General features: G+C 40.2%; 1 protein-coding gene across 1 annotated transcript in view; it reads right to left on the bottom strand.

The window, feature by feature from the left end:
* Positions 1 to 13,781, bottom strand: part of CREB5 (cAMP responsive element binding protein 5) — a 212,097-nt gene that overhangs the window by 185,755 nt on the left and 12,561 nt on the right. The window contains exon 4 of the mRNA XM_058024075.1: positions 10,287 to 10,408. Within this exon, the coding sequence (XP_057880058.1) occupies positions 10,287 to 10,408 (122 nt within the window). The remainder of the gene's footprint in view (positions 1 to 10,286; positions 10,409 to 13,781) is intronic.

The following is a 13,781-nucleotide window of genomic DNA, read 5'->3' as shown; positions in this document are numbered from 1 at the left end:
GTGCTGATTTTTCAGTCTATCTCTCTCAGTTGAACAGCCTCATGATAGCCTCTCTCAGCTTTCTTCATGTCTTAGTAATATTCTTTTCTTTCTTCTTTTTCTGTGTAGATTTTCCTTTCCATTTTCCCCATCAAGTCTGATCTGGGGTAGGAATACATTGTAAAAAAGAAAGGTACTTTTCTTCCTTTTATTTCTTGCCTCCTTTAGGAACCCCTACTTTCTAATCTTCCTTCTTTCTCTCCCCTCTGTGACATCAGGGAGAACTCTTCCAACAAAAAGGAGAGACTGGCAAGGGACCTTATTTGTATTTCTTCCTTGATAGGAGAAGGAAAGGTACGGCTAGGACAAGAAAAAAAGCTGCCTGATAGAAGCCCAGACAATGTGCAGTTTTGGCATCTTTTACCTTTTCCTCTAGGTGTCATGTCTCAATGTCAATGACAAAGCCAAAAGCCAGCTCCCTTTCAGTGCCTGCTTTGAATTTCCCTAGGCTAAGTCCACAGAGAGGGAGGAAATACCAGCACCCATACACACATGTCAGGTGAGGGAGGAAGAGGAGGAGGAATGAGTATCTCTTAAATGTAGGAGGAGAAGCCACGCTGGCCTCACACACATACTTTAATCTCTGTTGAGAATGAGCTCAGAGACCTTCTCAACCAACCACCAATTTATTTGACTTTTAAGATTTACTGAAAGCTGCTCTGGCACCTCTTACAGGCTCCACAGATTAAACTTCAGTCTTGTACCTTAATGGTTTTTGTCACTGTTTCTTTTGCAGATGTCTTTTATTTAGAAAGGGAACTTCTAACCTTCAGTAAGAAATAGTGGTGCAAACTTACAACTAATGAGAAGGGAGAACACCAAGCTTGCATGACAAGGCGACAAATTTCCCTAAACACTACATTGTAAATATTTACTGAGACTCACAGAAAAAAAATCAGAGAACAAATTTCCAAATAAATAAATAGCATAAAATCAAAAGGGGCATTAGTCATTTTCTGGAATTCCAAAGAAAGAAAAAAAAAAACTTTTCCAGGCTCATAATGATATTCCTAGCCACATAAATCATATTTTTCTATCAAGATTTCTCTTAATAATGGTATGCCACAGAGGATCATTAGGCAGGAAAACGGGGTCAGGGCAAGGATAACAAAGATGAAAAGAAAACTGCTGAGAGTTCACCTCTGCTGTTTATTTTGAGGCACACTTAAGATTCAAGTCGGAGAGTCCTAATTGTATTCAACGATTTAGTTCTCTAAAGAACATAAACAAAACTAGCAAGGGGTATCAGCCAGAATAAAGCTTTCTTCATAATCATAGAGTAAGGTCAGCTTTTGTTTGTTCTTTTATATGATAATCTCCCCTCTTTTGTGTTGACATTTAAATGTTTTAAAATGGAGAAAATAAGTATCTGAAAACTAATGGCTTATTTCTGCAGGGGCAGCTCTTTTAGCATGTTCTCATATTTTCTAGCTTCTTTTGGTTGTGCATTCCTTACGAAGCATTTTACAGCTTTTACACCTAATCTAGGTTAGCATGGTCTGCTTAGCAGCTTGTATCCATTGAAAAGCAAGGCAATAATCCATCTAGGTTTAGGGCTTTTTCATAGAACTGATGCAGAGCTGTGTCAATTTTAATGTCATGCTATGGAGAGTGCATGTAGCTCTCTCCACTTTAGAGGATTAAAAGTGACCTCTCTTACCAAAATCAATAAGGGCAGCTTGCTGTGACTAATAGGTTGTAGAAATTCAAAAGAGACGGTTTGTAACACTGAGTTCATTCTCCCCGTGTGTCTCCCCACCCAGCCCCAGACTGGCTGGCAGAGCTGCACTTTGACATGTACATTCACATGGCAACCCCATGGCTTTTCCCTTCCCAGGGATCAGACCCAGACACACACAGTTTACTCGCATTTTAGGGGGGAGAAAAAAAGCTTAATACTGATACTAATATTTATTCAATAATAGTGGGTTTGGCAACTTTTGTAGAAAAGCATGTGAGAGAGAAACCAGAATGAGGAAACTGTTAATATATATAATTTTTACCTCCCTGGTATAATTTTTAAAAGGCCTTGTTTTTATATCTTAGCGAGGCATCAACAGCTACCCTGATACTTCACATCACTTCATGAGCACAGTAGGTTTTTTCCTGGTCTCTGAACAAGGCTTTTCTCCCTTCAGATCTTTGCCTAGTTGTAACAGGTTAAAAATTTAAATTCCATTAAAGCCAATGAAACTGCCCCAGAGATGTATGAGGCTATGCATCCCACTCTGGTGTTCATTAACTGCCATCACATGTGACCAGTTGTTCTGGCTTTTTTCTTCTCTCCACCATCCCTTTTTTTACTCTAAAGTGCATCAGATTTAAAAGTCAAATTTGTGCACTGCTGGAAATGGGACGTGCTACAGCATGCACACCACTGCACACAAACTCACTTTACAAATGAGTCTTCAGTTTTTCAGTTTCAGATTTTATAAATCTAAAGAACACTAGCAACTCACACGTGGATCTCCCACTTTATGGTGAAGACACCCTCACTCCACTGGATGTCTCCGACATCCAGTTTATCCTCCTTGATGTACAAATTTAAAATCCTTACCCACAGTTCATAGCTTGTGGACATTTTCTCCATCTAACAATCACCATCATTGTCTTTATGCCAAAAAAACAAGACTTGCCTTGGGGAGCAAGGGAGAAAAGAGGCTGAAGTTGTGGGAGGAACCCAACTGTAAAGGTTTAGGAGTCCCTATGGAGGGTTATAAATAGTTGACTGCCATGTGCAAAATGTGAAAGAAACCCAGTCAGCAAAAGAGCTGTTGCTGTTTTGAAATCTTCTAACTACATCTATTTAAGCAGTAGACAGTGTTATAAATAAACAATAAATCAAGAAATTATTAGCATTTGAATTTTGGCAAGATGATAAAATGTGTAGGGGTATAATCAGCAAATAATAGGAAAGATCTGCAAGCAAACCCACCAATTAATGATAAATAGGACTTGGCTCTGGATAACTTCACCAATGTGGATCTCATTAGATGGCTGTGGAATCTGTTCCTGCAGCAGCCCTCTCCGAGTGAGGGAAAGGTGAGGTAACCGAAATGTCAGCACACCCAACCCTGGCGGTTCTTGGGCTCCAGGATTGTAACCACCTGGGCCAAAATGACAACCTTATGCTGCCGTGAAGGCCATGCCATGGTGTCCCGGGGTTTTACCAACAGGTTTCCTTGCCTCAGCTTTCGGACAATGGCTCTGCAATCCCCTCTCAGCAAAGGAGACCAAAACCACTCAGCTTCACTCTCTGGAGAGAAAGGATCCTTCTTTCCTCGGTTCACCTTGCTTTATTAACAGTACCTCTTGTAGAGAGAAATGCCCTCAGGCAAGCAATATCACTTAAACAGATAAATAATTTGCACACCAGGCAGGGGGAAGGGAGAGGGGAAAGAGACCCTGCCTTATTAGACTCAAAACAGACACATCATGTTAATACGAAGGATCAGCATATGGTTCTAATAGGCTTTCTAAAATGATTTATCAGCTGTGATTAAGCCCTTGACCAGCATGTCTATCTTCATAAATAAAGGAAAAGTGCACCTTGCTCTGAAGTGTATCAGCAGTATCTTATTACCCACCCAACCATAGAGACTGCAGCCCACTCTGGGGAGCATAGAGCTCGTGTTTAATAGCAGAGCTTATGCTCTAAAGAGACTGCCAAGATTTAGGGGTTTTAGCTAACAGATAGGCTTATAAAAATGCCACTACAGGAAAGGTTTATCCCTTTTTCATGTGCCATCCAGTCCATGCTGCTGAAACCTGAACTGGTAACAAGGAAGCTGTGCCATTAAAAACATTCCAAGGAAGACCAAGGCAAAAGGCACAACTTTGCTGTGTTGCCGTGAAAAAAATGTTAGAATGAAATCAGATAGGCCTCCTTTTGTTATGGGTAGCCAAAATACAGAAAACATAACAAACCTCCAAACATTGCAAGAGGGTGACTCAGCTTCTTTGGGACAGAGACAATAATAAGAAGGAGGAAAGTGGACTGTCCTGACTGAGCTCTGAAGGATGATTCATCAGCTGGAATTCAGAAGAACATGGAAGGACGATGGTTAGGGAGGTTTAGCTGAATCAAAAATGTATGCTCTCAAGAATTGCCTTTTTGCATGATCCAGGAACTTATTGCTGGGAAAACATTCAAGTCTTCTCTTTGAGTATGAGGATCTAAACCTTTAAATCCACTCAAAAGTCCATTCAGGATAAGAGAGTCCTGCCTGCCAGCAGAAGACAAGATGCTGTACCATGAGCAACAAGCCTAAATTAAAGCCTATTCTTGTGAATATTTCTGCAAGGTCACAAACAGTTTTGTCCTGACAGTTTTCCTGTGCCATTATGCAGAAAGTGTCCCTTTTGTAACACAGTCCAGTGTAGCAATGAAGTGTCTGGACATAGATACCTGCTCAAAACAGGACTCACAAAGCCGGGGACTGAAGCGCCAACTGTGGAGCTGCCATCATAGAAAATACAACAAACCACCACATGTCTACCATGAAACCTACAAAGGTTAAGAAGTTAAAATCCAGCAAGCCTACCCATCTGGAGAGAGGAGGAGAGCATTCTTCCTGTCTTTAGCAACACTGAACAACAGCTGATAAATCTTTAACACACATGGTCTGTGGGATGCCCTATGCTGAGACCAAGGAGATATGGAATCAATCCGAGGCTTTGCCACAGACTTCCTGCGCAATTTTCAGCATGTCACTTGAGCCCAGATCCTTTAGGGTAGCTCTCTGATTTACTCCTGCTTTGTTTCAGTCAGAGCAAGGCACCAAAATGTCTTTGAGGGAGTCTATGAATCTTCTGGGGCCATGCTGCTAAAGAGATTTAGGAAGCAAATTGAGACAGAAAGCTGCTCTTTTGGCAGAATGGTGGAGAGGACCCAGATACCCTGCAATTCTCACTCCACTTATGTGATTCCTTTGAGAGCTTGGTGTCACACTACTAAGGAGCTCTGGAAAGCAATGTCCTCTGGAATCTGTTTTTTCCCTTAGAAAATAAGAGACAGGGTATTTACCTTCCTCATAGGAATACTGCAAAAGTTAATTTAGTTAAGAAAAAAGGGTTGTTGCAAGTCAAAAAATGAACCCAAAAAGCAGATCAATAGCCTGATGCAATTAATGCATATGAAAATCCAGACTAACCCTCATAAAAACTCAGATACAGAGTTACAGTGTATCTTTCCACTACTTCAATGAGTCACCCAGAAAAAATGCCATGGTGTGAGAATGCTTACATCTTCACAGATACAGATATTATATTTAGAGTATAGGAACTATTGTACTGAAACCTTTGAATGTGGGGTGATACTTTGAAATTTAGAGTTTTGAGCTATCACCTTGACAACAGCTTAACTGATTGACAAAGTAACAGCTTGAAGTTATTACAATACATACAACAATGGTACTCTGGCCCTTAAGCACTGTATTAATATAAACAATTTCTAGTTTTACTAATTTACTAATTTCTAGTCTTACTTTGTGTCTACTATGACATACTGAGTATATAAGTTACTTAATCTCAGTGGGAAAATAAGAAATCAGCGGCCCTTTGACTTAAAAATATGGATGGTCTTACATCATGTTTAGACAAATGGAGGGAGAATGTACATATGTGCATTTATGATAGCATAATTTTTTAAAAAATCAAAATAGTAAGTGTTTAAACATAGGTCTTTTCTTCCATTGTACAGACTGCCAGACAATGAGCCCAAAGTGCTCCAGGAAGAGGCTCATGAGTTTGTTGGTTTGTATTATTTCACAAGTGAAATTCAGCCCTTTCAGAGCACTTGCCTGTGAAATGTGTACCAGCAGTGCTCTTCTCCAGGACCCTACTGGGGTTTCAGAGTACTTACCAGGGAAAACTGGGGCTAATTTTTCACCCATCAGCCAAGCCAAAATGAACTCTTAATCCCTGTTCTTTCACCAAGGGAGTGCATTGCCAGCATTACCCCATAGCCTATTAGTATTACAATACAGTCCTCTAAAACCCAAACACTTACACAATGTGCTTTGTCAACATATAAATTTTTTTTCTTCTCCTATAAGGGTACATATGACCCCATACATATCACCCTTTCCTGGCTAAGGGTGATTTACTGCACTGCTAGTTTCAGCTGCTGTAATGTCAACTACTAAATACAGACAAAATCTTTTATGATTTTTCTGTATTACTTTTCAGAAGAGAGCAAAACCTATGGGCTAGATACACATTGCATCAAATTTAAGCAAATGTGGAAATTAAGTTAATTTTTTCACCCAACTATCCTACTTTAGGAACAGATTCTATAATTTCCAGCTTGCTTTGAATTATAACATCTTCCCTACACTCATAGGCTGCAGTACCAAACTATGACATTCAGCAATATATGCAAGAAATTTCTTCTGGAGGTCAGAGAGTCACTGAGCTCAGCATGAAATAGTGATGTGCTATAAGCTAGACAAATACATTTTATATATATATCTATTTTATCTATATATCTTCTTATGCAGATACACAGAAATATATACAGAAGGAGATCCCAGAAGGCACAAACCAAATATATGTCCTTCAAACACACATCAGTCTGTAGCATCATCTCTTTTTTAACACAGCTAAATTGGATACTCAGGATTTTTATTCCTTCTGCAGGTTGAAATTATTTAACCCTTAAAGGTTTTTTCTTCGGTTTAGTTCTTCTTCTTTACTGGACTACTTCAATTTGCTGATGCTTTTCTAGCAGTGAGGTGCCTGCCTTAGGATAGTACACTTAGAACAGGAACATCAGGCCATGTAGAGGACTAATGAGCTTCCTGAACTGACACTGAACAACCCACATTAAAACCAAGTTGTAATTTATACTAGCCATTTCCCTGCCTCATTTGCATAATTCATACATTATCTTGCAGCCCTGAACACTGATGAGAAGATTTCAATGTTTCAGGATAAGTCTTAGGAAGAAATGCATCCAAAGTCCAGCATATGCAGAATGTGATTTTAAACATGCCCTCATGTTGAAAATATTCAGCTCACTATTTGTAAATGCTATTTGTTGCAATACTCTACTTGTTACAATCATCATATTTCCACTTTTTCTCATTTCACACAGGGACGTCAGGCTAGATGTATTTTAAGAAAGTAGGTCCACTAAGTTATTCAGAAACAGACCCTGACTCTTCCCATCTCTGACAGGATCCTCTCAGCCCCAATTCAGTGCTCAGAACAAGATGTGACAACAGGGCCTATCCAGCAGCAGCAAATGTCATGTGTTTGCAATTACAACCCACTGCAAATGATTTGGATACCTAATGTTCCAGGCAGTGCAAGCCTAAAACCTGCAGCCAGTGGGCTAAAATGGCCATGTGATCTGCCAGCACTGCCTGCCTTGTTGAGTTGGGTTCCAAGTTCTGTCTGGGTCTGAGCTGTCAATTGCTGTCTGCCTTAAGTTCCCAAGAACTCTGACATTTACAGTTTTCCAAGTGGAAATATAGTATAGGTATGCTTTTACCTGTGCTAATTTTGGTGGGGAATTTGGGAGGTGGGAGGCTTGTGTTGGGAAGAGTGCTGTCAGGAGGATGGGAAAGCCTCTTTCTCACATGCTTATCCATATGCTCATTGCTGATCTGTAGCATCCCTTGTATTTAGGGAGCAGGTCTTTCTCAAGGAGAGACTTCCAGCTAATATACGGTGGTATACAGAGCGGCAAAGCCAAAACCAACAAACTCACTCCCATTTATAGCTTTATTTTTCTCAGTTTAGGTCCTGGAGGTCATCATCATCATTATTGTTCCTTGAGTCCTCTCAGTCCCCAAGCAAAGGCTAATCCACATACATTGTCAGAGGTGGTCCTTGACAGATGATCTCACTACCACAAAGCAGACCAAGTATGGGAGGCATAGAGACACTTCTTCCACTTTACACATGAGCAACTGTGGAGGAAGGATGTCAAGTGATTTATTCCTGGATAGGAAGCTGGGATATTAATGCAAGTACTTTCCATTCAATAGTACCTTTACAAAAAAAAAGGTACACATGGTGTTCCTAAACCCACGCACTCAGAGCTTCACAGCTAGTTTGGAAAGTCACCAGTCTGCATAACCAGCTTCATCACAACAAATTCTCATGGATTATCCATGGGCTCCCACCCAGAAGATTAAAAAAAAAAAGAGAAAAGAAAGAAAGGAAAGAAAATGCAGCTACTTGAACTTTATCCTCTGACTTTTCAAAGTATGACTCTCAAGGAGCAAAAAAAGCCAATGAGAAATGAAAGTGTTTTTCTGTTACAAGATTTCAGTGTCAAGCTGTGTGCTAAGCCGCATTGATATACTAAAATAAACAAAACTGTTTCTTTCAAAGTCCAGAGAAATTAATATGACCAAAAATATTTTTGGAAGACTTTTCTGTGCAGTGAGTAAGATTTCCATGCAGTTAACCTTAGTCTCCATGTGTTGGTAGGTCCATTAGGCCAACACTACATCACACTCATATTGCAGGGATAGGCTGTTGGAAGCATTTCCTAAGGGACAGCTGCAGCCCAAGGAGTCTCCTTCTGTCTTGGCCTTTGTCTCCTGCATTTGTGCAAAGCCCTACTGGGGCCTGCTTCAGATTCCTATCTGACAGTCAGTCAGTAATGTAAGAATGAACATACAGCAGACTAATTGGAAACACAGAGCAAATGTTACAGGTTAGCCAGCTAGTGGGACTTATGCCCCTTTCTTTTTCTTTCCTTTTTTTCCTTTTTCACCCCTTTTTTTTCCTCTCTTTTTTTTTTTAATTTCCCACCACCATGATCACTTATGTGCTCCCTGGAGATCACCAATGGCAGCTGCAGGGGTTGGTAGGAGGGCAGAATAAGACTCCCAGAGACTGCTAAACAGCTGGAATTATCAGGTAACTTGATGCCCTGCTCTAGGTTTTAATCAGATTTTGCAACTATCCCTCACAAACTGAAATCTCTCTGCAACATCAAGCGCTGCATTCTGAGGCTAGCTGCACTCAGGTCCACCTCAGTAGATTTCTCCTGCTCTCCCACTCCTGCAAAATAATCACCAGGCACAGAGAACAACTTAAAAATCCTGTGATGGACAAAGAAGTAGGAGTGTACAGAAATGTTCTCCCTGATTCCAACTAAGACTCCTCTCAGCAGAACCTAAACCACAAATTTTTTAACAAGTCTAAAATTAGACACATTTATCTCAATGCATGGCTCTTTCCTAACACATAAAGCTGTGAGGGTCAATCTGAGCTATTTTCCCAAAACTTGAACTCTCTTACATTTGGACACTCTTATTCCTTGCTCAGCATACCATGGCACAGCCCCTCTCCTCCTCTATCTGTCCCAGTCTCTTTCCTTATGAACCACAAATAAGCAATACCTAGACTCCCTTCATTATAAGCCAAAACTAAGCTGCTCCTGGACTCCACTCTCTTTCTACAAGCCTCCTCTCCTGTTCTGCACCTCAGCACACAGCTTTACCTCTTTTCTTGCTGGACTCTCTAGTGCATTAAGCTCTTTTACCATTCTTTGAAAATTTTAACAGCACTTTAGGATCTCTGAAAACACTCTTAACTGTCTTTGGGTACAGGAGCACACTTACATACAAGGTGGCCCATATAATACAACCTAAAGCTCAGAATACTGACAGAATAACTTCAGAATAAACTAAAAGAATACTAATTGAAAATGGGTTATGTTATCTACTAGATGTTTTAAGTCAAAGTTTCTCAGCTCTGCTTGAATGCTTTATGAGAAATACAGAAACACAATAAAGCTGGTATTGATGATGAATAAATCACCACCCTGTTATGGAGGAATTTAAAAAAATAAGAAAAAGAAAAGATTTTTCTCTTAAGTAAATGCCCCTTCATAAGCCAAATTTCCCTGTGACATATTTGAGGCAGTTTGCAATCCTCACTTCAAAGATGATATAATTTTCCCAAGCCTCTCCCTCAAGAGGTGTGTGGTTTGTGTTATAGTTTACTTAAAAGCAGAGACTTGGAATCAAACCCTGGCAAACATAGTTACACTCTTTTTTTTATTATGTAATACTAGTTTTTTGTTGGTTTGGGGTTTTTCTTTCTGTCAACTGCTTCAATAGGTTTAAAAAGCATGTCACAATTTATAGTGCCACCTAGTTTGTAACAAAAAGGTTACTACTAGGTAGTAGAGCTCAGTCTGCTTTCTCACAGATTAAAGGACACTTCCTTTGCCATTTCAAGGAATCAAAAGGGGAGGAAGGGCTTGGTGTGCCCACACTCACCCTTTTGTTGTTCTCTTCTTCTTGTGCCTTCCTGAACTCGTGCTCCAGGGAGCAGTCGATGTCGTTGAAGAGGCCGACTTCCTCGCAGTTCTTCAGAAAGCGCGTTGGTGTGGGAGTCTGATCTGAGAACAGGACAAGAAATGATCGTTGGTGCTCAATATTAAAAGGAGAAATTAAATAGTCTTCCAGGAAAAGAGAGGTTCTAACCAAGCCTCTCTTTGCCTTCCCACCCCTACCTACTGCACCATAATTAAAAAAAAACCACACACCACTCAATTTCTACACTAAACGCTGCAGGCAGCCCTGCTTGCTATCATTGTCCAAGACCAGGCAGCAGTCATCATTTGGGCAAAAAGACAACAGCATGGGTTTTCCCAGGGCACATAACACAAGTGCATCTCCTTAACGTGTGCAAATGGTCATTACAACTTTCTCTGAACCTCCAAAAATAGGCTCATGCAGAACAATGCACGGTGCATCTCGTAATGCACATTCAGACTACAGCATGCATGATAACTGCTGTGGATACACACTAGTTAATGCCTTCAAGTGCTCAAAAACCACCTCAAACATACACATCCTTAGCAAAAAAGGCAGCCATGGCAAGAAGTTTTGCTTCCAGCACAATTTTTGAAGGAAGAGTTAAATAACATATGGAAAAGCTATGATAAGTGACATTCTGGCCATGAAGAAACATCCTTTTGCATTTTATACCTGAAAGTGTTGATAATACATGCAAAACCATTGAATTTGGAGGCAAAAAAATTCAATGCCTTCATCTCTAGGATTTTTCTGCCCTCTCAAAATTAATGCATTAAGGATTCTCATAAATGCCACAGGCAGGAAGGACTGAAGAAATTACAAGGTTTTCTAATACCTTTTCAAAAATCTGCAAGACAGACAGGCAAAATTGCCATGCAGACTGTAGTTTTAGTGACTTCAGTTTCTTTCTTCAGGAAATGAAAAATCAAGCCCAAATTTGGGAACCAAAGACTCCCCGTAGCACAGGTCTGAGGCACCTCTACTAATTTTGAGTCTATTTCTTAATTATTCCACCTTGGCTCCTTCTCCCAAGGCTCTGTCCCAGCTTGAGATGCTTTGTAGCTGATTTCACAGAAAGATTGGACTCACTTTGTTAAAAAATAATCTTCAGCATAGTCCTTGAATACTACCTATTGTTTGCATTTCATTCTTTAAAGAATGAAAACTCTGTCATACTAAACCCCGTTGCCCATATTGGGTCAATTCTGACCTCAGAAAAAAGCTCCACTTCAACAAAGAAAAAATTGCTTTCTTGCACCTAGCTAAGCTGGGTCAAGTTCTAATATTACCCCTTTACAGCAAACAGTTACTTAACACCATGAATTTTACATGATCAGGATATTAATGCACATCAGCCCTTAATGAAGCAGTACAAAAGCAAGGTACACAAAGGAAAATGCAGTTTTCACTTAGAAACTAAGGGAGAGGATCAGCCTCCTCCATTATAAATCCAGGAGAAGGCAATTTCCACCTGTATCAAGCATGGTCCTCCAGGTTTGACTTTCTCAGGTAATCCAAGGGCAAAGACACTCATTTGCATTCATATTTCTGATGGAATATCAGAATGCAAGTCCTTAATGTTAAAATTCTTTTTTCATTTCTTTTGGCTTGAGCATCCTACTTATGAACATAAAGGAAACAAACTTCAAGTATTTGGGAATGCACACTTATTTATCTATTACCTCTCACAGCTTACTACTGTATTACCAGAGTTACAAACAAAACTTTCTAAGAATCCTGCAAGAACTCAGCACAAGGAGATGAGCCAACAAGGTGCTGGCATTGATGGGAGCTGAGGACACTCAGCCCTTTACAGGTCCATATCCTAAATAAGCAGTGCCAAACAAATCTCTGAAGTAACCTCAGCAGACTCTGTAGATTTACACCAGGGTTGTTTTTGGCCCTTGGACTGGAGCTCATACTGGAAATTAATGGCACTAAAATGCAGGAGAAATAGATTTAATTTCCAAAAAGGATTAAATGTTACTTTAGTGAACAACACCATTCTTTTGTAGAAAATCAAGGACAATTGTCACTAAGCCTTCCTGGACACAAAGGGCACATTAGTATCTGAATGTGAGGTAAACAGAGGAAATGTTTTATTGTTAGAAGTGATATATCCATATAAAGTAAGCAAGGTATCAATTTCACGGCCAAAATGAGAAACTATGGCTTCATAAAGAAGCAGATGCCGCTACTTTCACTAGAATCAAAAATTCTGGGTTTCTTCAGAGTTGCTTGTGCCCAGAATGGACCAAAAAAAAAAAAAGGTATCACATTGAAGTAAATCCATTTTAACAGTGAAAAAAAGCAAGCCAGAGCAAGAATGTAACTTCAAATGCACAAGGGCCTCAATGTCTTCCTTTCTCCACTCATGCTGAAAATCTGTCTTCTGCACTACAAGATAACCAATGTTGTTACCTACAATTGAACTTTCCAATTAACTGTTTAGTTATCTCAAAAGATCAAAACTGATAATGACACTGTTTACACCACGTACATATTGAGATGGCGATCTTATTTTATTACCTCAGTCTCCCCATACTGCTCCTGTAGTTGCTATGTTCCAGAAATCAGACTGGCAGGAATTCACATCAAGATTTTTGTTAAAACAGACAGCCCCTCATTTCTCCCAAGTGAGGAAGCACCACCAACCAGCCAGCCTAAGCTCCATCCACAGACCTCCTGGAAGTCAGCTCAGCCACATGTAAAACCAGACCTGCCTTCCTAGTTCTAATACTTCAGCCTCCAACATTCACAGGAACCAGAAAGCCACAAAACCTCTGTCTATGTGAGGGCAGAACTGATACAGATCCAGACTTTAAAATGTTGAGACTTTGTCTAGCAAAGTAGTTACACTGCACATACACTGCACTCATTGGTCTCAGCATTTCAAGGCTCCCAAGTCTTATGAGCTTGATTTGCTCCTGAGCAACCAACTATTTTGTCTCTGCTAAACACCAGTTCTCCTTCAGGATGTGGGCAAATCAGTAGAAGAAATCACTCTCAACACCACAGAAATTCTTTTACCTAGATTAGGCAAGCCTTTATGTTTTAATTGGGAGGAGTATCACAAGGGACACCCTAGCATAAGCTACAAAATCAGGTCTCCCAGAATTAATAAAATATTCCTAATTCTCAGCACTTAAAAATGCATTAATAGTTCCAACAGCTTGTGCCTGACCTCATTGTTCCCTGTTGGTACAAACAAAGCTTTTGTTGCTATCACCAGCGCCCACAACTATTGCAGACTCACTGAGAACAGGGCCCTGATTTGTTGCACTTCAGCAACGAACGAGCCAGACCCATCTGGACCAAAACTCAGACAGAGCCAGCACCACTCTCAGCATTCCTGCTGAGGACACACGTTATGCAGGAAGCTGCTCTGCAGGCACGCTGCTGCTCACGCACCCAGGGCTCTAATATTAGTCACAAACTGTATTTTGTATTGGC

Source organism: Melospiza georgiana, chromosome 1 (assembly GCF_028018845.1).
Source record: "Melospiza georgiana isolate bMelGeo1 chromosome 1, bMelGeo1.pri, whole genome shotgun sequence".
In the NCBI taxonomy this organism is placed as follows: Eukaryota; Metazoa; Chordata; class Aves; order Passeriformes; family Passerellidae; genus Melospiza; species Melospiza georgiana.
Note: the sequence above shows the minus strand (reverse complement) of the source record. Positions and strands in the feature narration are given on the sequence as shown.